The 20,000-nt window shown below is 38.9% G+C and overlaps 1 protein-coding gene across 4 annotated transcripts in view; it reads left to right on the top strand.

Annotated features, from left to right (window-relative positions):
* The window catches only part of ap4e1 (adaptor related protein complex 4 subunit epsilon 1), a 53,088-nt gene that overhangs the window by 20,870 nt on the left and 12,218 nt on the right, over nucleotides 1–20,000 (top strand). For 2 of the 4 annotated variants that reach the window (XM_062035373.1, XM_062035370.1), the window contains 17 exons: nucleotides 3,165–3,236; nucleotides 3,327–3,450; nucleotides 4,348–4,421; nucleotides 4,500–4,621; nucleotides 5,018–5,177; nucleotides 5,266–5,432; nucleotides 5,502–5,575; nucleotides 5,657–5,779; nucleotides 5,859–5,968; nucleotides 7,899–8,040; nucleotides 8,672–8,785; nucleotides 12,129–12,247; nucleotides 12,370–12,672; nucleotides 18,746–18,857; nucleotides 18,940–19,078; nucleotides 19,254–19,503; nucleotides 19,629–20,000. The exon at nucleotides 19,629–20,000 is cut by the window's right edge and continues 165 nt beyond it. In XM_062035373.1, coding sequence (XP_061891357.1) covers nucleotides 3,165–3,236; nucleotides 3,327–3,450; nucleotides 4,348–4,421; nucleotides 4,500–4,621; nucleotides 5,018–5,177; nucleotides 5,266–5,432; nucleotides 5,502–5,575; nucleotides 5,657–5,779; nucleotides 5,859–5,968; nucleotides 7,899–8,040; nucleotides 8,672–8,785; nucleotides 12,129–12,247; nucleotides 12,370–12,672; nucleotides 18,746–18,857; nucleotides 18,940–19,078; nucleotides 19,254–19,503; nucleotides 19,629–20,000 — 2,577 coding nt within the window. The remainder of the gene's footprint in view (nucleotides 1–3,164; nucleotides 3,237–3,326; nucleotides 3,451–4,347; nucleotides 4,422–4,499; nucleotides 4,622–5,017; nucleotides 5,178–5,265; nucleotides 5,433–5,501; nucleotides 5,576–5,656; nucleotides 5,780–5,858; nucleotides 5,969–7,898; nucleotides 8,041–8,671; nucleotides 8,786–12,128; nucleotides 12,248–12,369; nucleotides 12,673–18,745; nucleotides 18,858–18,939; nucleotides 19,079–19,253; nucleotides 19,504–19,628) is intronic. The other 2 variants (XM_062035374.1, XM_062035371.1) reach the window with 2 other exon arrangements.

Here is a 20,000-nt window from a genome sequence, read left to right as displayed (position 1 = left end):
AATTGAAGGTTTGGTGTTAATACATTCACACAATAAACTACAGATTTTTACGAATGCCTGAGATGAGCTGGCGACTTGTCCAGGATGAAACCCCCGCCTTCCGCCCGCATCTGTGGTGGTCTCCAGCCATCCCCGTGACCCCAAGAGGGACAAGCAGTAGAAAATGGATAAATAGATTTTTACGAATATAGAAATTAAACAACATCCACATCAAACAGTGCTCACAATGTATGTGGCTCAACACAATTAAACCTAAGGTGTAGCGTTATTGCCCTCTACTGGTCAAATTAGGCCCTGCAATCTTTATGATCGCCAGAGAGTTACTCAGCCAAAAAACAACACGACTAAGAATACAAAAACATTTTGTCGTCAGAAATTTCAATACATTTATACTTTGTTGTCCAGTCGCTGTTAAAAGTCAGATTTTCGCTATTTATTTTGATTTTTTTTCTAGGCCGATAATGCCATTTTTGGTTTGAATGAGTAATCTTCTTCTACTCACCCACTGCTGCTTCATTGTGACACATATGCCTTGCTATTGCCTCCTGAGGGGTGGCGGGAGTACTGCATACTTAAGCAACCCTTGTTCAGATGGTTTCATCAAGCCTATTTGGTTGATGTTCGGCGGGCCAAAGAATAAACTTTGGGAGACCGTATGTGGGCCGTCAGTTGAATAGGCCTGCTCTAGGGCTTGTGTTCTGTTACAGAAGACGCAAAACATTTGGACGACATTGCGGGACTTTAAATCAATTCAAATGTTCCTAGAAAAACAGCAGAGCAAAGACGGAAGCAGCAGAACAAACATTCACAATGTGGCTGAGCCACTCAGATACCTGGACAGAGAACGTAGTGCTTTGTGATTGGTCCGCCATCAGCCAGTAGTGTGCAGTATACAATGTCAGTTGGGAAAAGCAGCTTCACTGCTGAATAGACCCCTGATGTTACAATACATATAAAGTATATAAAAATACCTATTTACAATTTGTGTAAACTGTAAAGTGGCGAGGAAACACTATATTGATCAGGGAAACACTGGGTGGGTGAGACATGCTCAGTTAAGCTTGGATTTTGAGGATATGCACTCACACCGTCAATTCATCTTAACCAAGCAAATAGATAAGAGCCTCTCATTTTTATGTTTCAGATGGCAATACATTACTGTAATTTAACTCTGGTACAGTGAGTAGTTTCTTGAGGTGGGGAATATTAAAATTTTTGGTATCACATATCAAGTAAATATAAGGCCAGTATGGTCGATACCAATCATTTTTCAAGATGATTTAATGGTTTCATGATTTTTGCCTTTAATTTGTTGATCATGATTATTATCAGTATAAAACTCAAGATATATATTTCAGGCAAACGAGGCTCCCGCGACCCCGAAAGGGACAAGTGGTAGAAGATGGATTGATGGTAAAATAGTGCGTTATTTGTAAACAATATGGTACTTCTGTTTTTGTTCCCCCCCAAAAAAACAAATTGTGTGAAAAACCAAATGCAGCTCTTAAATCCATATCTGGGGCCGTATCCGCAAAATATTAACAGTAAATATATTTTATAGAGAATTAGAATAGTTTTACATGCAAAAATAATGTTGAATACATATAAACAACAAATTAAGTAAATAAATGAATATTTAACATCCCTTTTAAAGGAGCCAGACTTTCTTGAGCGCAGGCTAACCCTATGATCTTTTGTAATAAAGACATATTTTGAACACAACTACACTCATGCAGTGTATTTAGAACCTGACGACACTGAGTCACCAACGTGTGGGATTCTTTGTTCGGGCGCTCGATTCCGCGGAATGAGACGAGTAAGTTAGGTGCAATGTGTGGCCGAACGATAACCTTGATCGAAAACCAAGGCATAGTTATAGCAGAATTTTCATCAAGCACTAAATCATATGAATACTGGGGAGTTTGAAAACCAAGGTTTGATTGTATATAATGTAAGACAATGTACCAAATTCAACAAAATACAATTATTCCCCTTACTCTCTTTTATTACATCTAATCAAGCAAAGAATGCAAAATAAGTAAACAAAAGCTTTCAGTCATATCTTTTGGCTTTTTAACCCCAAAGCCCTGCTGTGTCCAACAACATCTTACTAGAGTTTGTAAACATCCATCCATTTTCTACCGCTTGTCCCTTTCGGGTTCGCGGGGGGCGCTAGAGCCTATCTCAGCTGCATTCGGGCGGAAGGCGGGGTACACCCTGGACAAGTCGCCACCTAATCACAGGGCCAACACAGATAGACAGACAGCTTTCACGCTCACATTCACACACTAGGGCCAATTTAGTGTTGCCAATCAAGCTATCCCCAGGTGCATGTTTTTGGAGGTGGGAGGAAGCCGGAGTACCCGGAGGGAAACCACTCAGTCATGGGTAGAACATGCAAACTCCACACAGAAAGATCCAGAGCCCGGGATTGAACTCAGGACTACTCAGGACCTTCGTATTGTGAGGCACATGCACTAACCCCTGTTCCACCGTGCTGCCCAGTTTGTAAACAGTGTAACAATATATTTACATATACATACAAATACAATATATTTGAACAACACAACAGAAAACATGCAGATATTTGTGGATACAAACATAGAAAAGAAGACCTGAAAAATATTAATTTCATCATGCTAGTATTGATACCAATACTACCCTAATAGCCATAATATACTGTAGATATTTAGAGCAGTCCGCCCACCTTTAGTAGCTTCTTATTTGTTAAATGATGTTGAAAGACACTTTATGTATTTAGGTTAGAAGGTTAATCTATTTGACATGCATCAAGCATGAGAAAACATGTAAGCAGATTGATTCAACTACTATTGAGTTAAGAGCTGTCCAATGCATTAAAATAAAGTGGAAGAACTTTGCGAAGTGGTTCTAATCTCTTGTCAGCAACAGAACATTTTGGTAAAATAGATGCAACTTTGGACAGGAATAAATGTGACATTACATCGTTTGTGTAAACTATGCCACAGCAAACGTGTGTTGTAATCAAAGGAAAAAACAGTCCAACGAAATATTGTGTGTAACCTTTTTTATGATCAGGCAGTATTTATAATTCATAACGTTTGTCAATATGTGCTCATTGCAATCATTACCAATAATTCAGTACCAATATTAGGCTGTTTTTTCTTTTCTCATATTTTTGTTAGGAAGAAGAGAAACTGATTCAACAGGAGCTGGCTGCTATTAAAGATCAAGCATCATCCCCAAACACATCCATGGTTTGCATCATTGAATTTTTGCCACATATTTTGACCTTGCTCTTAGTACGGGGTGAAATATTAAACTTGGTGTCATGTGCTGATCATCAGCGACAGATGAAGGAGCTCATGGTAAGAGCCATCTACTGTGAAATGTTGGGTTATGAGGCCTCCTTCTGCTACATTCATGCCATCAAGCTGGCTCAACAAGGCACTGCATTGGAAAAGAGAGTTGGTATGTGTGACTTTTATCATTTCAGAATTACACCAGATCACTGATTAACTTGAAATTCCTAAACTAAATAACCCAGATTGCTTTTATCCAAGTGTGAATTACAGTGGAACATTTGCAGTTGAACATATGTGTTCTGTTGACCTCTTATTTGTTGTGGTTTGAAATCCTATTGGAAAATAGTGAACATTGAAAAAGAAAAAGGGATTTCCAGTAACTGTATGCCATAATCACGGTTCAGTACGCACCTCGGTTTTAAAGTCAAGGCTAAAGGTTAAAAAAACAAAAAACTATTTTTTCACATTGTCATTATGGGGTATTGTCTGTAGACAGTTAAGGAAAAATATTATTTATTCCAAATTGGAATAAGGCTGTAATATAACAAAATGTGGAAAAGGTGAAGCGCTGTGAATACTTTCCGGTTGCACTGTATGCTGCCAACAAATAGATTAACTATATTTTAACCTTTCTTATATTACTTCATCCTTGTTCCAAAATGCTGGTGCTGTGTGTGAAAGCTTAAAGATGAGTTTTGATGACGTTATGACGTCTTGTGTTGAGTAAAGTGTTAAATGCTATGTTTGCCGCTATCCAGGTGGAACGAACCATTTTGCATTTTTGAAAGTGGGGTGTAGTAGGTAGTCTTAGACATTCTTAATTTAATTCAAATAACCTAAAAAGTATACATTTACAGCTATAGTAATTTTATATAAACAATTATGAAGTATTTAAAACAATTTTTTTGGATAATTTACATATTTAAATGGCCGGAGACAAATGTTCAAATTTACAAAAGCCCCACTTCGATGCTGCTGGATACAATGTAAAGTAGTCAGTGTACATCTTGTATATATATACTGTCTCCTCAATATATTATTTTGTTTTTTGCTGCCTTTCCAGGTTACCTCTCTGTGGCCTTATTTTTGAACGAAAGTCATGAGCTGCTCCTTCTTCTTGTAAATACAGTCCTAAAGGTCTGTGCTGTTTTGTTTTAAAAACAAACTTGGCTACCTCAAATTGGAATTGATGTAATCTAATTGTTATGCTTTTAGGATCTTCAGAGCACAAACCTCATCGAAGTGTGCATGGCTCTCACTCTTGTCAGCCAATTGTTCCCCAAAGATATGATACCTGCAATCCTCCCGCTGGTTGAAGAGAGGCTAACTCACCCAAAGTAAGAAAGCAGTCGTGTTTAAATTTTATATATACAGTATATATATATATATATACACACCAATATAATTTGAACAATCTGTGTGTGTATATATATCTATATATATGATATATATATATGTATATACGCGTGTATATATACGTACATATATGTATATATACGTACATATATGTATATATATATGTATATATATATGTGTATATATATATATAATACATACATACATGTACAGTGTACAACATGTACACTGTACAATATATGTACAACATATATGTATGTTTATATATATTATATATATATACTTTATATATATGTATACATATGTATGTATGTATATTGACAGAAAAGTGCTCAATAAAAACTTTAGGTCTAATGGATCATATGATATTTTTATAGAGAAATAATTAGAAGAAAAGCAGTTCTGGCATTATACAAATTCTACCTAATCGCACCCAATCAAGTTCAACACATCCATAACAAGTTTCGCAAGGCTTTGTGTGACAAAGATCCTGGCGTTATGACAGCCTCTCTGCACATCTACTTACAGATGATCAAGGTAATTTCTTCATTTATTTGGTTAAAGATTCATTGGCATCTACATTGTTGAGAAAACAACATTAATTTTAGGTTAATACTTCCCATAGGAGAATCCAGATAGTTACAAGGACTTGACCGGGAGTTTTGTCACCATACTTAAGCAGGTGGTGGCTGGAAAACTTCCAATGGATTATAACTATCATAGTGTTCCTGCTCCTTGGCTTCAAATCCAGCTTCTCAGAATTCTGTCCTTATTAGGAAAAAGTGACCCAAGGTAATTAAGCAGAGTCTAAATTATTTGTGTCTCTACTGCTCTGTTTTGACTGTGTTTTGTGCTACACAGTACAAGTGAGATCATGTACGAAGTCCTTGATGAGTCCTTACGAAGAGCAGAGATGAACCATAACATCACTTATGGTAAGCCACATATGAAATTGCATGTTATTTGATTGCTTGCATTTTTTTCCACTGCTTATCTTCTATACTTGTTCCCTTTAGCAATATTGTACGAGTGTGTAAAATGTATTTACACAATTCATCCGAAGGCTGCATTACTGGAAAAAGCTGCAAAATGTATTGGCAACTTTGTGGTGTCACCAAAGATTAACTTGAAATATATTGGTAAGAACCAGACACCACCAATGCAGAGTCATTTTCTGATCTAGCAGTAGTTGCAGTAATCATGTTTGTGGTGCTCCAGGCTTGAAAGCGCTCACTTATGTGGTCCAGCAGGATCCGAAACTGGCCCTGCAGCATCAAATGACGATCATAGAATGCTTGGATCATCCTGACCTCATCATCAAGCGTGAGGTGACAAGTGTTTCCCTTCACACAAACATGCGCACATGCATTCGCTTAAGGTAGCTAATAGCAGTTACACTTTACAAAAGAAAAACTCCAAACTCTTCTGGACGAAATAAAGAACTGATAAGAAATTGTAAACGCACAATGATGTTGTGTAAATAGAGTAAATAAGATAATGCTTTTGTATTTATTTGAATACTATATGTTATATTTGTTATATGTACTATTGTGTGAATGCTGACAAGCATTGAGGAGGCCCACCTTATCTCCAATGGTAAGCAGTGTCCTCTAGGGTAGGGCTATTCAACTACATTATGAAGAGGGGTGCAGTTTCAAGAGCCCAAGGGCTCAGGGGCCAGACATCGAAATTTGGATGTTTCGTCTGTAAGTGCCTCCGCAGGTTATATTCATTTTAGACTGTTTACTTATTGCAAAGTAAATACATCGTCTTTCACACTACACTGTCAATAAAGTCATTATTCTGCTCTCGATACCAGCGTGTGCAGCTAGACAGATAGTTAACACCATGAAGAAACAAAAGCTCCAGAAGTTTTGTTGATAATTGATGTTCCTGCTTTTGAATTGTTTTCCTTCCTCAGTTTTATTTCTTTACACTTTTTCCTTCATTTAGGTTTGTAAGACTGAAAATGTAAACATCAACTTGTCCAGGTTATACCCCACCTTCCGCCCGATTGCAGGTGGGATAGGCTCCAGCCATCCCCATGACCCCATGAGGGACAAGCGGTAGAAAATGGATGGATGGATGGATAAACATTACAAAATATAATGTCCATTGTGTTTTTACATAAATTATGTCCATTGTGTTGTTTACATAAATAAAATTGAAGGTTTAGTGTTAAAACATTCACACAATAAACTACAGATTTTTACGAACGCCTAAGATGAGCTGGCGACTTGTCCAGGGTGGAACCCCGCCTTTCACCCGCATGCATCTGGGATAGTCTCCAGCCGTCCCTGCGACACCGAGAGGGACAAGCGGTAGAAAATGGATAAATAGATTTTTACGAATATAGAAATTAAACAACTTCCACATCAAACATTGCTCACAATGTATGTGGCTCAACACAATTAAACCTAAGGTGTAGCGTGATTGCCCTCTACTGGTCAAATTAAGCGCTACATGTATTAAACAAGCTTTATAATCGCCAGAGAGTTACTCAGCCAAAAAACAACACGACCACGAATACAAAAATATTACGTCGTCAGAAATTTCAGTACATTTATACTTTGTTGTCCAGTTGCTGTTAAAGGTCAGATTTTCGCAATTTATTTAGATTTTTTTCTGGGTCAATACTCTATAGTGCCATTTTCGGTTTGAATGACTAGTCTTCTTCTGCTCACCCACTGCTGCTTCATTGCCTTGCTATTGCCTCCTGTGGGGTGGCGGTAGTACTGCATACATAAGCAACCCTTGTTCAGATGGTTTCATCGAGCCTTTTTGGTTGATGTTCGGCGGGCCGTATGTGGCCCGTAGGCCGTCAGTTGAATAGGCCTGCTCTAGGGCTTGTGTTCTGTTACAGAAGACGCAAAACGTTTGGACGACATTGTGGGACTTTAAATTGAAATGTTCCTAGAAAAACAGCAGAGCAAAGACGGAAGCAGCAGAACAAACATTCACAATGTGGCTGAGCCACTCAGATACCTGGACAGAGAACGTAGTGCTTTGTGATTGGTCCGCCATCAGCCAGTAGTGTGCAGTATACAATGTCAGCTTTACTGCTGAACAGACCCCTGATGTTACAATACATATAAAGTATATAACAATACCTATTTACAATTTGTGTGAACTGCAAAGTGGCAAGGAAACACTATATTGATCAGGGAAACACTGGGTGGGTGAGACACGCTCAATTAAGCTTGGATTTTGAGGATATGCACTCACACCGTCATTTAATCTTCCTCTTTTTGCTTGTAGACACTGGAGTTGCTCTTCAGAATCACAAATGCCCAGAATGTCACTGTCATTGTGGAAAAGATGCTAGAGTTCCTGCATACCGGTCAAGACGACTACACTACCATTGACCTGGTGGGGAAGGTGGCGGAAGTGGCTGAAAAATATCCTTTGTTGTTTGGTGTGTGCATGGATTCTAAAATCAAGTTCTGGTATTCATATTTATTCTCAATTACCTCTACTAACATTTCTGAAATGTTTACAGTTTGTTAGCTTTACATTTGATAATACTGTAGCTAGCTACTCAATTTCAGAATATACATGTATTCTGTTTTACATACATGGAATTGTAACCCTGTAGAAACAGATCAAAATTATCTGTAGTCCTTTCAATTTGTATCAACGGTATTGTAATTGTATTGTTTGCATTTCTGCATTACATACCATAATGCAAAATACTTAACTCTAATACTGTACATAATGATTTCAACACAACACATAAATGTCATGTCAGTGTTATCAATGGCAATTAGTGTAATTCATTTCTAGTACAAATAAAAGTTATGCTATGTTTCATTTTATATTTTATACATATATATACCTTAAAGTGATTAAGATTTTTAAGGTATAAATATTGGAAGAAAAACATGGAAAGCTTCTACAGTTGTGAATAAACAGCGGTAGCAACTATGCAGTCTGGCTCATTTACAGTCTGTACAGTGGATTGTTGTGCACTATCCTGAATACATTTAAAAAAGTTGTTAATACTTCAATCGTTCCTATAAAAAGTTCTACATTTGCATCTGACAACAAGAAGTGGTTCATTGACACCATGAACACGATGTTCTCATTGGGCGGAGACCTGATGCAGCCGGATATCCCCAACAATTTCCTTAAACTGCTGTCTGAGGGTGAGTGAACATTTGTGGCAATATTTCTTTTAGGTATATTTTATTATGTTCCGACTCCCTGGTGCTGTAATGGTACAAGCTTCTGCCTTTCATAGCAAGAGGGCAAGAGTTTGATTCCCGGGTTGGGTTGGGAAGGGAATTTGGCCAAAAACTTATGGCGTCAAAACACTGCTAGTAAGATTTGGTATCAAAACAAAATGTACTTTAGAAAAAGTTGTATTGTCACCAAAACAGGTTTTGGCAACAAATAAATAAAACCTTATAAAAATGTTTTCAATTCCTATCTTCATATTTTTGTACATTGGTACTCGTTTTTTGTGTTTCACAGGTTTTTGTTTCCCACTTTTCCTTTTTCACATACGCTTCTCTTTTCTTACGGTTTTGCTTCTCTTGTTTACGGTTTCAAATTAATGGTAGTGGTTCGACATGGAGGGGAGAGTGTGGGCGGAGCTTACAAAATGTTTACCTGGAAGCAGTTTTACTAGACTTGGGCTTGCAGGTAAACACAGTAAAATAAGACTGGAGGACCCAGGGGGTTTAAATCAAGTTTTAAAAAGTTTCAAAATATGAAAATATAAAGCAAACTTTATTTTACATTTATCTTGAGTAGACCTATGTGTGTGTTGTTGTCGTTGGCAGACTTAGCTCGTTCTCGGAGAGAAATATTGTATTTTCAAACATAATAGAGTGAACTACTTAATTACTTTTGGACTACTTACTTAATCCGGAAAGCACTTTGGTCAACTTTGTTACTTTTAAAATCTGTTTTATATATGCTGTGGATTGTCGCAATAAGAGGTTTTTAGGATATTTTCATGTTATTTAGAAACTTTTCTAATTAATTATTATGCATGAATTTGTTATTCAGGGACCATGATTCTCTTTACAAAGCAAGTAGAATTGTTTTAAAGCTATTATTTCTATTTAATAGTTTAGAAACGGTTTATGGATGATTTATTACATGATTGTATTATTAGTCCAGTTTTTAAATAAAATGTAATATGTCAGTCAACTATCAGCTTTGCTCACTTGATGATGATGTATTGATTGATTGATAGTTGAACATATGTACCCGCAGAAACAAGCTGGAGGCAATCCAGATGTTGTTCCAGAAAGACAAAAGACTTCTTTGTCTTGTTGAAATAAATCTAGCAACATCACAAAATTCTACTCAGATATTAGTTTTAAAGATGTTTTAATGTAATTGTGGATAAAAATGTATTCACTAAAAGTCCATCTTATTTATAATGCCTACACTCCACAAGATAGCTGTTGGTGATTTTTTTTTTATCTGTTGTAAATGCTTGTACTTTCAAATTTACTTGTAAATATTAAGTGGAATATCATTTAGAATAGCTGAATGTACCCCCATATTTTGTAATATTTGCATTTGCATTCAGGGCAGGAAATGAATGACAACAGCGGTAGTTTCAGCACCTTGTTTATTAATTCATACATGTCAAAATATTATTTTCTTTCAAATGACCATCAAAACCTGTGTTTACGTTATTGTATCAATTTTACTCTGTTGAAATAAACATGTCTACAAACAACAACTAATAACATAAATAGTTCACAAATGAACTATTGCACTAACACAATATTAAGACACAAGTCAACCTAAAAAAATAAAATGGACAGAAAAGAGAAAGTGCGTCCTTATCTAACATAAGGATCGTGAAGATGGGCAAAACTCCAAAAAAGGGGCAGTCTAAAAATAGAAATACAAAGGTGTAAGGATTTACTTCATGGATAATTTACAAATGCATATTTTTCCATCTCTGAATCCTCAAAGTATGGCTGAACACTAAGACATCCAATAACTTAAACTTGATTTAAACCCCCTGTCTTCTTCTACAGGGTTTTTGCCTGCATGCCCAAGTCTAGTAAAACTGCTTCTGGGTAAAATTATTGTAAGCCCCGCACAAGCACCCACCCCTCAATGTCAAAATACTGCCCTTAATTTGAAACCGTAAAAAAGGGAAGCGGAACCGTAAAAAAGAGAGGAGAATGTGGAAAAGGGAAAGTTGAAAAAAACCACCTTTGAAACACACAAAAACAATAACCGTGTGTCAAACTCAAATACAGAGTGGGCCAAAATTTTAAACTCAACAAAGACGCTGGCCAAGGTTGAACAAATTAACCTTTTAATAGGAACCCAAACAAGTTTTGCATTGAATATTGAACAAGCAAGGCTTATATAACTTTATAGTGACATGCAAAATCGAGTTTCAAATAATAATAATAATAATTAAAAAATATCAATGGCATATCAAATACAATTTAAATAAAAATTGAATGCCTCTTTTCTATTTGCAGCCTTCTGAGGTAAATATCAACATCAACTTTTTCCACAGGCTAATAAATTTGAAAATAAAATAACAATGAATAAGTCAACCACTCAGGACTTTAAACTGCTCAGTTTGCGACACACTGATCTAATCTGATGTGCCCAAGCCAGATACCTGCCATCTTTTCTGGGCTGCTAGTTCATTAATGTCGGGGCTCAGGTGGGCGGGGTTGGGGAGGCGGGGTTTAGTGGTAGCGGGGGGTGTATATTGTAGCGTCCCGGAAGAGTTAGTGCTGCAAGGGGTTCTGGGTATTTGTTATGTTGTGTTTATGTTGTGTTACGGTGCGGATGTTCTCCCGAAATGTGTTTGTCATTCTTGTTTGGTGTGGGTTCACAGTGTGGCACATATTTGTAACAGTGTTAAAGTTGTTTATGCGGTCACCCTCAGTGTGACCTGTATGGCTGTTGATCAAGTATGCCTTGCATTCACTTATGTGTGTGTAGAAGCCGCATATATCATGTGACAGGGGCCGGCACGCTGTTTGTATGGAGGAAAAGGTTGTAGAGGACGCTAAAGGCAGTGTCTTTAAGGCACGCCCCCAATATTGGAAATCGGGAGACTTTCGAGAGGGGCACTGAAAATCGGGAGGGTTGGCAAGTATGAGTATTAGCGGTGAATGCAGTGTTACAGCGGCACCGCCGTTGTATAATACCAGCGGGCCACCTCTAATGTTAATTTGATATTGCCCCAAGGGCCAAATGAAATTACACGGCGGGCCAGAGTTTGACACCCATGGTGTACACAAATATTAAGATTGGCATTGATACATGATACAAATTAATATCCATGTTTGTATTTATTTGTTGCCAAAACTTGTTTCGGTGCCAATACAACTTTTTCTAAAATGTGCCGGTAAATATTTTTTCCCGATACCAAATCTTACTGGAAGTGTTTAGCAAAAAGCATTAATGCGATCAACGCACTCTTACGACCTCCGACTGGGAAACATTAAAAGTGTTTAATCATCCTTTCTCTTTGTGCAAAATGCTCAGGGTTTGATGGCGGTGGGGGGGACATGAAGTTGAGGCACTTTGCGGTGGATTCTTATGTGTCTCTGCTCCAGGAAGAGCCCGGTAAGCTGCCTCAGCGCTTTCTGCAAGTCATCAGCTGGGTGAGCACGATTTCTTTAACAGGCCTCATGTACTGTTTATTTATTGCAACTGCAGAAGTGTGTTATGTCACATCATCAGTTGTTGAAATTGGACCTTGATCTTGTATGTGTTTGTTTATTAGGTCCTTGGGGAATATTCTCATTTGAGAGACGATCTGGAGCCAGTTACGGTCCTGAGACTTCTGGCGAAGCTTTTAGACTTAAAACAGGCCAGCAGTGAAACAAAGAGCTGGGTCCTCTTGGCAATGACCAAACTCTGTGAAGGCGAAGCAAGTACGACTGTTCTTCAACAGATATCTGAAACGTACTGCAGCTCAATGGACACGGCACTGAGACAAAGAGCTCAGGAGCTTCAGAACCTCAGCCTGCATCCTGAGCTAAGGGCTAGGGTGCTACCTCAAGATGTTTGCAAGGAGCCTCTGGAGGTAAGGTAACTTTAGAATCGGTGGGCATGTAAATTAGACTATACTGTATATCAGCGATGTGGACTCGAGTCACATGACTTGGACTCAAGTCAGACTCGAGTCACAATTTTGACGACTTGCAACTCGACTTGGACTTTGACATCACTGACTTGGGTCTTGACTTAAGCATTACAACTTCATAAAACTTCAGAGAGGGTGTGCTCTTGGCTGTAATATACAACATTTATTTTGAAATTGAAGGAGCCATATCTAGGAATCTGGCCAGAAATGGTACTGCAATCACGGTCAAAATTCTGTAGTCCCCTCCCCCTCTCCCTGACTGAGGCTGACAGATACGCAGCCGAATCCAGCTCGATCGACTGGGCTACTCCAAGGAACTTTAAACTTCCACTGCCTCTTACTAGGGGTTGAGGTGCTGGAACCATAATAGCTTAACAGACAAGCGTTTTGTCAATAACAAATGTCTAACCAACACATTTTACACAGAAATTAGGCTATTTTCAGGAAGAAGTACGTCATGCCTGCGTACAATATCACAACAAATGGCAATCATATGGTCATTGTCAGTACTATCAGAAAACAAAGACTAAAACGAACTACAACCAACGCTAGCAATGGTTATACTGGTGAAAATAAGTGGAGCATGCTTAGCAGCCTAATGTACGCCCAAAACTAAAGAGAAGACATTTTACTAAGGTATGCCTATAGGCTACTGTTTCAAACGTTTCAGATTGCCATATAACTTGGTACATGTAGTCCACAATATGCAAACACGAATGAGGATTTATTTTATCATGTGATTTGGCTGTCTCCATGCGTTTCACATTGCCATGGCAGCCGTGCTAATGTTGGAACCCATTTCCTCAGCGTATCAGCATATTAAAAACGAAAAAGGCACTGACACTACCCATATCCACATAGGTTTTATTTGTCGAAAATATATTTTGCCCTGTCAGTTCGATGTAACATCGACATACAGGCAAACGGGCATATATTTCCCCCGTTAGCCTATATGTCGATGTGTCATGGCTAAGGATTTGTTGCACGAACATGCTAGCTTTGTTAGACAAGATCATAGACTGTATTGGACAATATAGTTTAGATATGAAATGTCCATTTATTACAAGTAATAAGAAAACGTAAATGCCTTACTTACCTATTAAGGAGGAAATAAGCAAGTTTGGCGTCAGATGAAAAAATCTTCTCCGCCTTCAATAGTCTCCGTCTTTCAAAGGCATCCCCGATACAAATCTTCGTTTTGTTCCTGGCTTTGTCATGAATAAGTTGAGAATCATAACGAGGCCTTTTGGATTTACTAAGGTCTGACATGTTTAGTAACTTTACCAGTGGCAGTAGCTAGACGAAGATGGCGGTGCGTAACTTGGAACCTGGATGTAGCACACTCACAGACTTTCTAATTGGTCAAACAGTGGAGGGAGGGGCATCGAAATGAAAACAATAACAAGATTTTGGGGCTGTAAATCTAATTTTGAAATGAGCATACGCCGGCTGAACTACTGCTATCAGTTATAGAGGTATTCGAAAATAACATGATTTATTAATGCCTTTTAACATATCAGGGCCATTTAATGATGACTTGACATGCAATTCTTACATATGGCTCCTTTAAAGCTGATATGACTATGAATATTTTGCCCTTGTGACATATTTGCATTTCAGCATAATCGCCAGGTCATGTCCTAGCAACCGCAAATCACTGTCAAAAATAGCATGCAACAACATTTTGCAAGTACTTTTTGTCATAAAGCAAGTCTTTTAACAGTCACATTTAACATGACTGTATACACACCGTTGAAAACAAACAAGAAATTGACTGAAGAAGCTGTCCAAACTTACAATCCCACAAATTTAAAACACACAAAACTAAGGTAAGTAAAAGTCACAAAACTACTGCTATACTGTGGGGGGAATAATGAACAATAACTAACAATAACACATCATAAAACAACATGTTATACTGTACAAATTGCAACACAAAGGGCAATGAGAAACCGGAATTCCCCAGATACGTCAGTGCAGGCAGAGTAGCCTGCTGTGACGCGTCTGTGGGGGCCATCTTAGTCAGGGCAACGGTCAAATTCAATGCACTGCATGTATAATTAAAATAAAACATAACTTGCTTATTTTTCATGCGGTTTACTTTATTGCCGATGCTAAAAGCTGTGTTATCGATGCAAAACACATTTAATTAAAAATTATCGGAAAAATATTCTTACCGATGAAACCTTATTCGTATCCCGAAGGGGTGTGTCTGTGCTCGACTGTAGTGTCGCGGTAGTACTTCCTGTTGTGAATAATTGCTAAAGTTATGTGTTTAAACTTTATTGTTAACATATATGCTGTTATTTGTTCCCCTGTACAGAAATAGCACTTTTGTGTGAATATTATACTTATCTATTTCGAGCCCTATCATTTACAGTATGTTAACCTGTCAGTGAGGAATCAATCAATCAATCAATCAATGTTTATTTATATAGCCCTAAATCACAAGTGTCTCAAAGGGCTGTACAAGCCACAACGACATCCTCGGTAGAGAGCCCACATACAAGGAAGGAAAACTCACCCCAGTGGGACGTCAATGTGAATGACTATGAGAAACCTTGGAGAGGACCGCATATGTGGGTGCGACGGCTGTCTCCGTAGAGTGATTTGCCCTGAAACCGGAATGAAAAGGTTCACAGAGATTGTTAGACGCTAAGTGTTCATTTAGCTGCTGTGCGACAATTTTTTCGAGGATTTTCGAGATAAACGGAAGGTGGGAAGTTTACCATGAGGTCAGGATCGAGGTTAGGTCTTTTGAGTAGAGGATGAATAACCGCTTTTTTGAATGCTAGGGGAACAGTGCCAGAGGAAAGTGATAAGTTTATAATATTTAACACTGATGGACCTAATAATACAAAAAGCTCCTTGATAAGTTTCCCAGGAATTGGGTCAAGTAAACATGTTGTTTGTTTTGTCCCATTTACACATTTTGACAATTCCTCCAATGTTATTTCATCAAAGAGAGAGAAACTATTTTGGAGGGCAGTGTCTGTCGTATATACAGTCGTATTTGTGTTAATAGAACCCAGTTGTAGCTGAGATGCATTGTCTTTAATCTCTTTTCTAATGACTTCAATTTTCTTATTAAAGAAATTCACAAAGTCATCTGCTGAGTGGGTGGAGCTACTGGGAGGAGTCCCTTGTTGGGTTAGCGATGCTACTGTACTAAACAGAAATTTAGGATCATTTTTGTTGAGGTGGATGAGATTTGAGTAATATTTAGCTTTAGCTGAGGTAAACATGCGTTTATAAGTTATTAAACTATCACACCATGCTTGATGGAAAACCTCAAGTTTAGTCGCACGCCATTTGCGTTCCAGCTTTCTACATGATAATTTCTGGGCTTTAGTTTCTTCTGTAAACCATGGGGTACGCCTTTTAGGGGCCCTATTTAGCTTTAGCGGTGCTACACTATCAATGGTGTCGCGCAGGGCGTCGTTAAAGTTGTTAGTGAGGTTATCAATAGAGCCCACATAATTTGGGAATGGTGCCATTACCGAAGGCAGTAGGTCAGTAAGAGTCGTCGTTGTGGCAGCATTAATGTTGCGGCTGCTATAGTAGTTATTATTATTATTAGTTTGTTGACAATGAGTCAGAACTTCGAATTTTATAAGGTAATGATCGGACATTACTTAAGTGTACGGGAGTATCGTAACTTTAGAGGTGGTGACACCCCTGACAAGCACTAGATCTATCGTATTACCGTTGCGATGTGTGGGTTCATTTATCATTTGTGTAAGACCACAGCTATCAATTATAGTCTGGAGCGCCACGCATGGAGGGTCCGATGGGGTATTCATATGGACATTAAAGTCCCCCGTTATGATTATATTGTCGGCGTGCGTCACTAGATCAGCAACAAACTCTGAGAATTCACTGATGAAGTCCGAATAGGGCCCAGGGGGGCGGTAGATAACAGCCAGGTCGAGAGGTAGCGGTGTGACAAACCTCATAGTGAGCACCTCAAACGAGTTATATTTATTATTTAGGTTAGGTGTAAAATTATATTTTTCATTGTATATTAGTGCGACACCCCCTCCCCTTTTAAGAGGACGGGCAACATGTGCATTCGTATAGTTAGGAGGAGATGCCTTATTTAGCGCAAAAAAAATCGTCTGGTTTGAGCCAGGTCTCGGCGAGACCAACGACGTCAAGTTTGTTGTCTCTAATGACCTCATTAACTAATAACGTTTTGGAAGATAATGATCTCATGTTTAAAAAGCCCATATTATAGGTAGTGGGCTGTTTTGAGGATTGTTTGTTGAAATTATCCGAAGTAGCAATATTAATAATGTTGCGTTTATTATGCGTAGTGCACTTTAAATAGTTTCGACCATATCTAGGAATTGATACGACGGGAATTTTCAGATTGTTTGCTTGATGCTGCGATAAACTGAACGCATCATAGTTAGCCAGCTCAGTACAATGTATGTCTGCCTCTGACACGGTCACAAAAGAAAAAACATTATGTGAGTTGTGTTTTATTCTAAGAGAATTGCTATGTGTGCAGGGATTATCCAACCTGGCGCCGGCTAGTTCTAGTTTAAATGACTCCTTACCCGGACACTCCACGCTTCTTTGGGGATTAGCCTTTCCCTTTTTTGTTAGCCCCGCTCGGCATCCCCGCTTCTGCTTCCACTCACACCGCTTACGTCTCCTCCATTGACTTGACTCCGCTGCTACAAAGGCCGCTCGATGTAGCCCGCGAAGTATTCCCATGCTAGCGAGGAGGTCCACCGTACATGCATCTTTCAGTCTATAACGACCCGATTTATCCACATCCAAAATTGTCTGTCAGTCGTATGTGATCACAGAGTGTTCACGCTTTGAGCCAGCCATGAAATTGACAGAAATGACGGGTGTTTTTTGCCAAATCGCTCTACACTCCCAAGAGCGTCTTCAAGCTGCTGCATTTCAATGCGCCGCCATTTTTGCATCTGATTTTTGAATGACTCTCCCGTCTGAGCCTTCACTTGAACTATGAGGTTAAAGCAAGAGCAATAAGAAATTCTCACTTAAAGCTATATCACTCTCGATTAATTATGATTAAGAATGTCATTTATATAAAAAACATTGGATATATATGTTAAATATAGTAAATCAAATAATGGTTTACATAAATGGGATATTTTTCTAGCTCCACTAATGACCTAAATGGGTCTATCCATCCATTTTCTACCGCTTGTCGTATTGTAATTTTTTTCCCCACTTCCTAGTGATCTACATAACACTTAATGGTGATGCTTTGTTAAAAAATGTGCATAGTTTTTGTTTTATAAACCATCGTCAAGCCTGCTTTCAGAATGTGCGTTTTGTAAGCTGTCTTAAATTACGCACCAAATTCCTCCTCTGGGCCAACCCCCTTTTGACTGCGTTCTCTCTTAATTAGCCATGTTGTAGTTTTTAGCGCTTTCATATTGAGTCTACTGACAGATGTAAGTTTTAAGTCCTTTAGCATCCATGTTCATGTACGAGCCAGTCTGCCCCATAACGAGAGGATAGAGAATATCAATGAACTTATTGACTAAAACTTTGGACAACAACTGGGTAAGTCTCTACCATAAATGGCGATGTCAGCTCACGTAACTAAGGTTAATACATCACTAAAGTGTTAAATTACAAATGGCTCGTTTGGAAGGAGGCAATATTGTTTTATAAGTATCCCCGCCATGCCTCCATTGGTTGTTTTTAAATTTTCGGGACTTACTTGGAACCCAAATACACAAACAGGTACCAACAGGTAAGACAAGTTGATTTTGCATAGTAGGGCCCCTTTAACCATGCCAATGACTTGTAAGGACTCAAAAACACCTGGTCGGTGACTCGAGACTTGACTTGACCAGTCGTGTCTTGAGACTTGATTTGGGATTAAAGACTTGAGATGTACAATACATTGATTTACTCCAACTGCTGCTATTTATTACCCAGCATTGTTTGGTTTTATGAGGTCAAATATAAGTTGATTTATTAAATGATTTAAGACTAAAACCAGCATTACCTTTGTTTCCAGGTAGATTCCTCTCTGTCATTTCTGGATGCATTTGTGTCAGATGCGCTGGCTGCTGGCGCTGCTCCTTACAAACCTCCTCATCAACGTCAGGACGATCTTGCCCAGGAAAAAGGTTCAGTGAATCTCACCTATGATATAATTTGGCAGCAAGAGAACGGCTTTGTTTTGATTGTGTGTTTGTTTTTCCTCCTCAGCTTTAAGTCTGGAGCCCTACGGCCTGCAGTTACCTATCAGCATGTCTTCATGCAGCCTAGCTGACAGACAATCGCCCACCCTGCCCTCAATGAGTTCTGGTCTGTCTGGTGACAGCTCTGATCTCTCACTCAAAGCTGGGTGTGTGAACTCTGCTTTGTTCTACAAACCTGCAAACTCCAACTACGGTTTTGTTAAATGGATATTTATCAGACAGTGTCAATCAAGCAAAAATGTTTGATGCATCTCATTTGAAGTTGTCTTAATGTTATGGCCATTAATAGTGACACAGCTCTACTTTTGCTCTCTGTTTCAGCAGCACAACTCTAAAGCTGGAAAAAGTCAAGCGAGTATGGGGAAAGGAGGGCTACCTGGCCCAGAGGGATCCTGTAGAGGAACCTGCTAAGGTAGAGGCACACACCGTGGTCCATTCAGCGGACCAAGTGGGTGAGACCAGCATCTCACAGAGCCAGACCCCACTGGCAACTGTTGCTGCCAGTCAAGAGAAACAGCAGCTGGCTTCTTCGCTGTTTGTTGGCCTGAGCTCCCAAACGTCTGTGTCCTTGGTGAGAAGATAGGCATGGTACTTTCAATTACCAGTGTTGGGCTGAGTATGACACCGTAACAACAGTAACATAACATGATACACATTAGATACATAATCATATTGTATTGATACGTCTTTAAACAGATGGGAAAATCAGAGCTGACGCCACAGAGGTTCAGCAGAAAGGCCAAAGGGGAGGTCACATCCTCCGAGGTCAGCAAGCAAACATCCAACAGCGTGGATAACCTCCTGTGTAACATTCTGCTGGATTCAAACGTAGACCCTGAAGCATCTTTGCCCTCACCCAGACAGACATCCCAAACCTCTTATGGTTCTGCCGCTGCTAAGGATATTGCTCTTATAGACAACGAGCGGCCTGAGAGCGACATGAAGAGACCCGAGACTTGTCTCATCAGGGATAACGGCCTTGTAGCTGCTGATTCTGCTGAGACCGAAGAACCATTCAGAACTAAAGACATGTGTCTCGCCTCATACCTCCCCGCTGACTGTATCGGA

Source organism: Entelurus aequoreus, linkage group LG24 (genome assembly GCF_033978785.1).
Source record: "Entelurus aequoreus isolate RoL-2023_Sb linkage group LG24, RoL_Eaeq_v1.1, whole genome shotgun sequence".
Classification (NCBI taxonomy): Eukaryota; Metazoa; Chordata; class Actinopteri; order Syngnathiformes; family Syngnathidae; genus Entelurus; species Entelurus aequoreus.
This window is presented reverse-complemented; position numbering and strand designations above follow the sequence as displayed.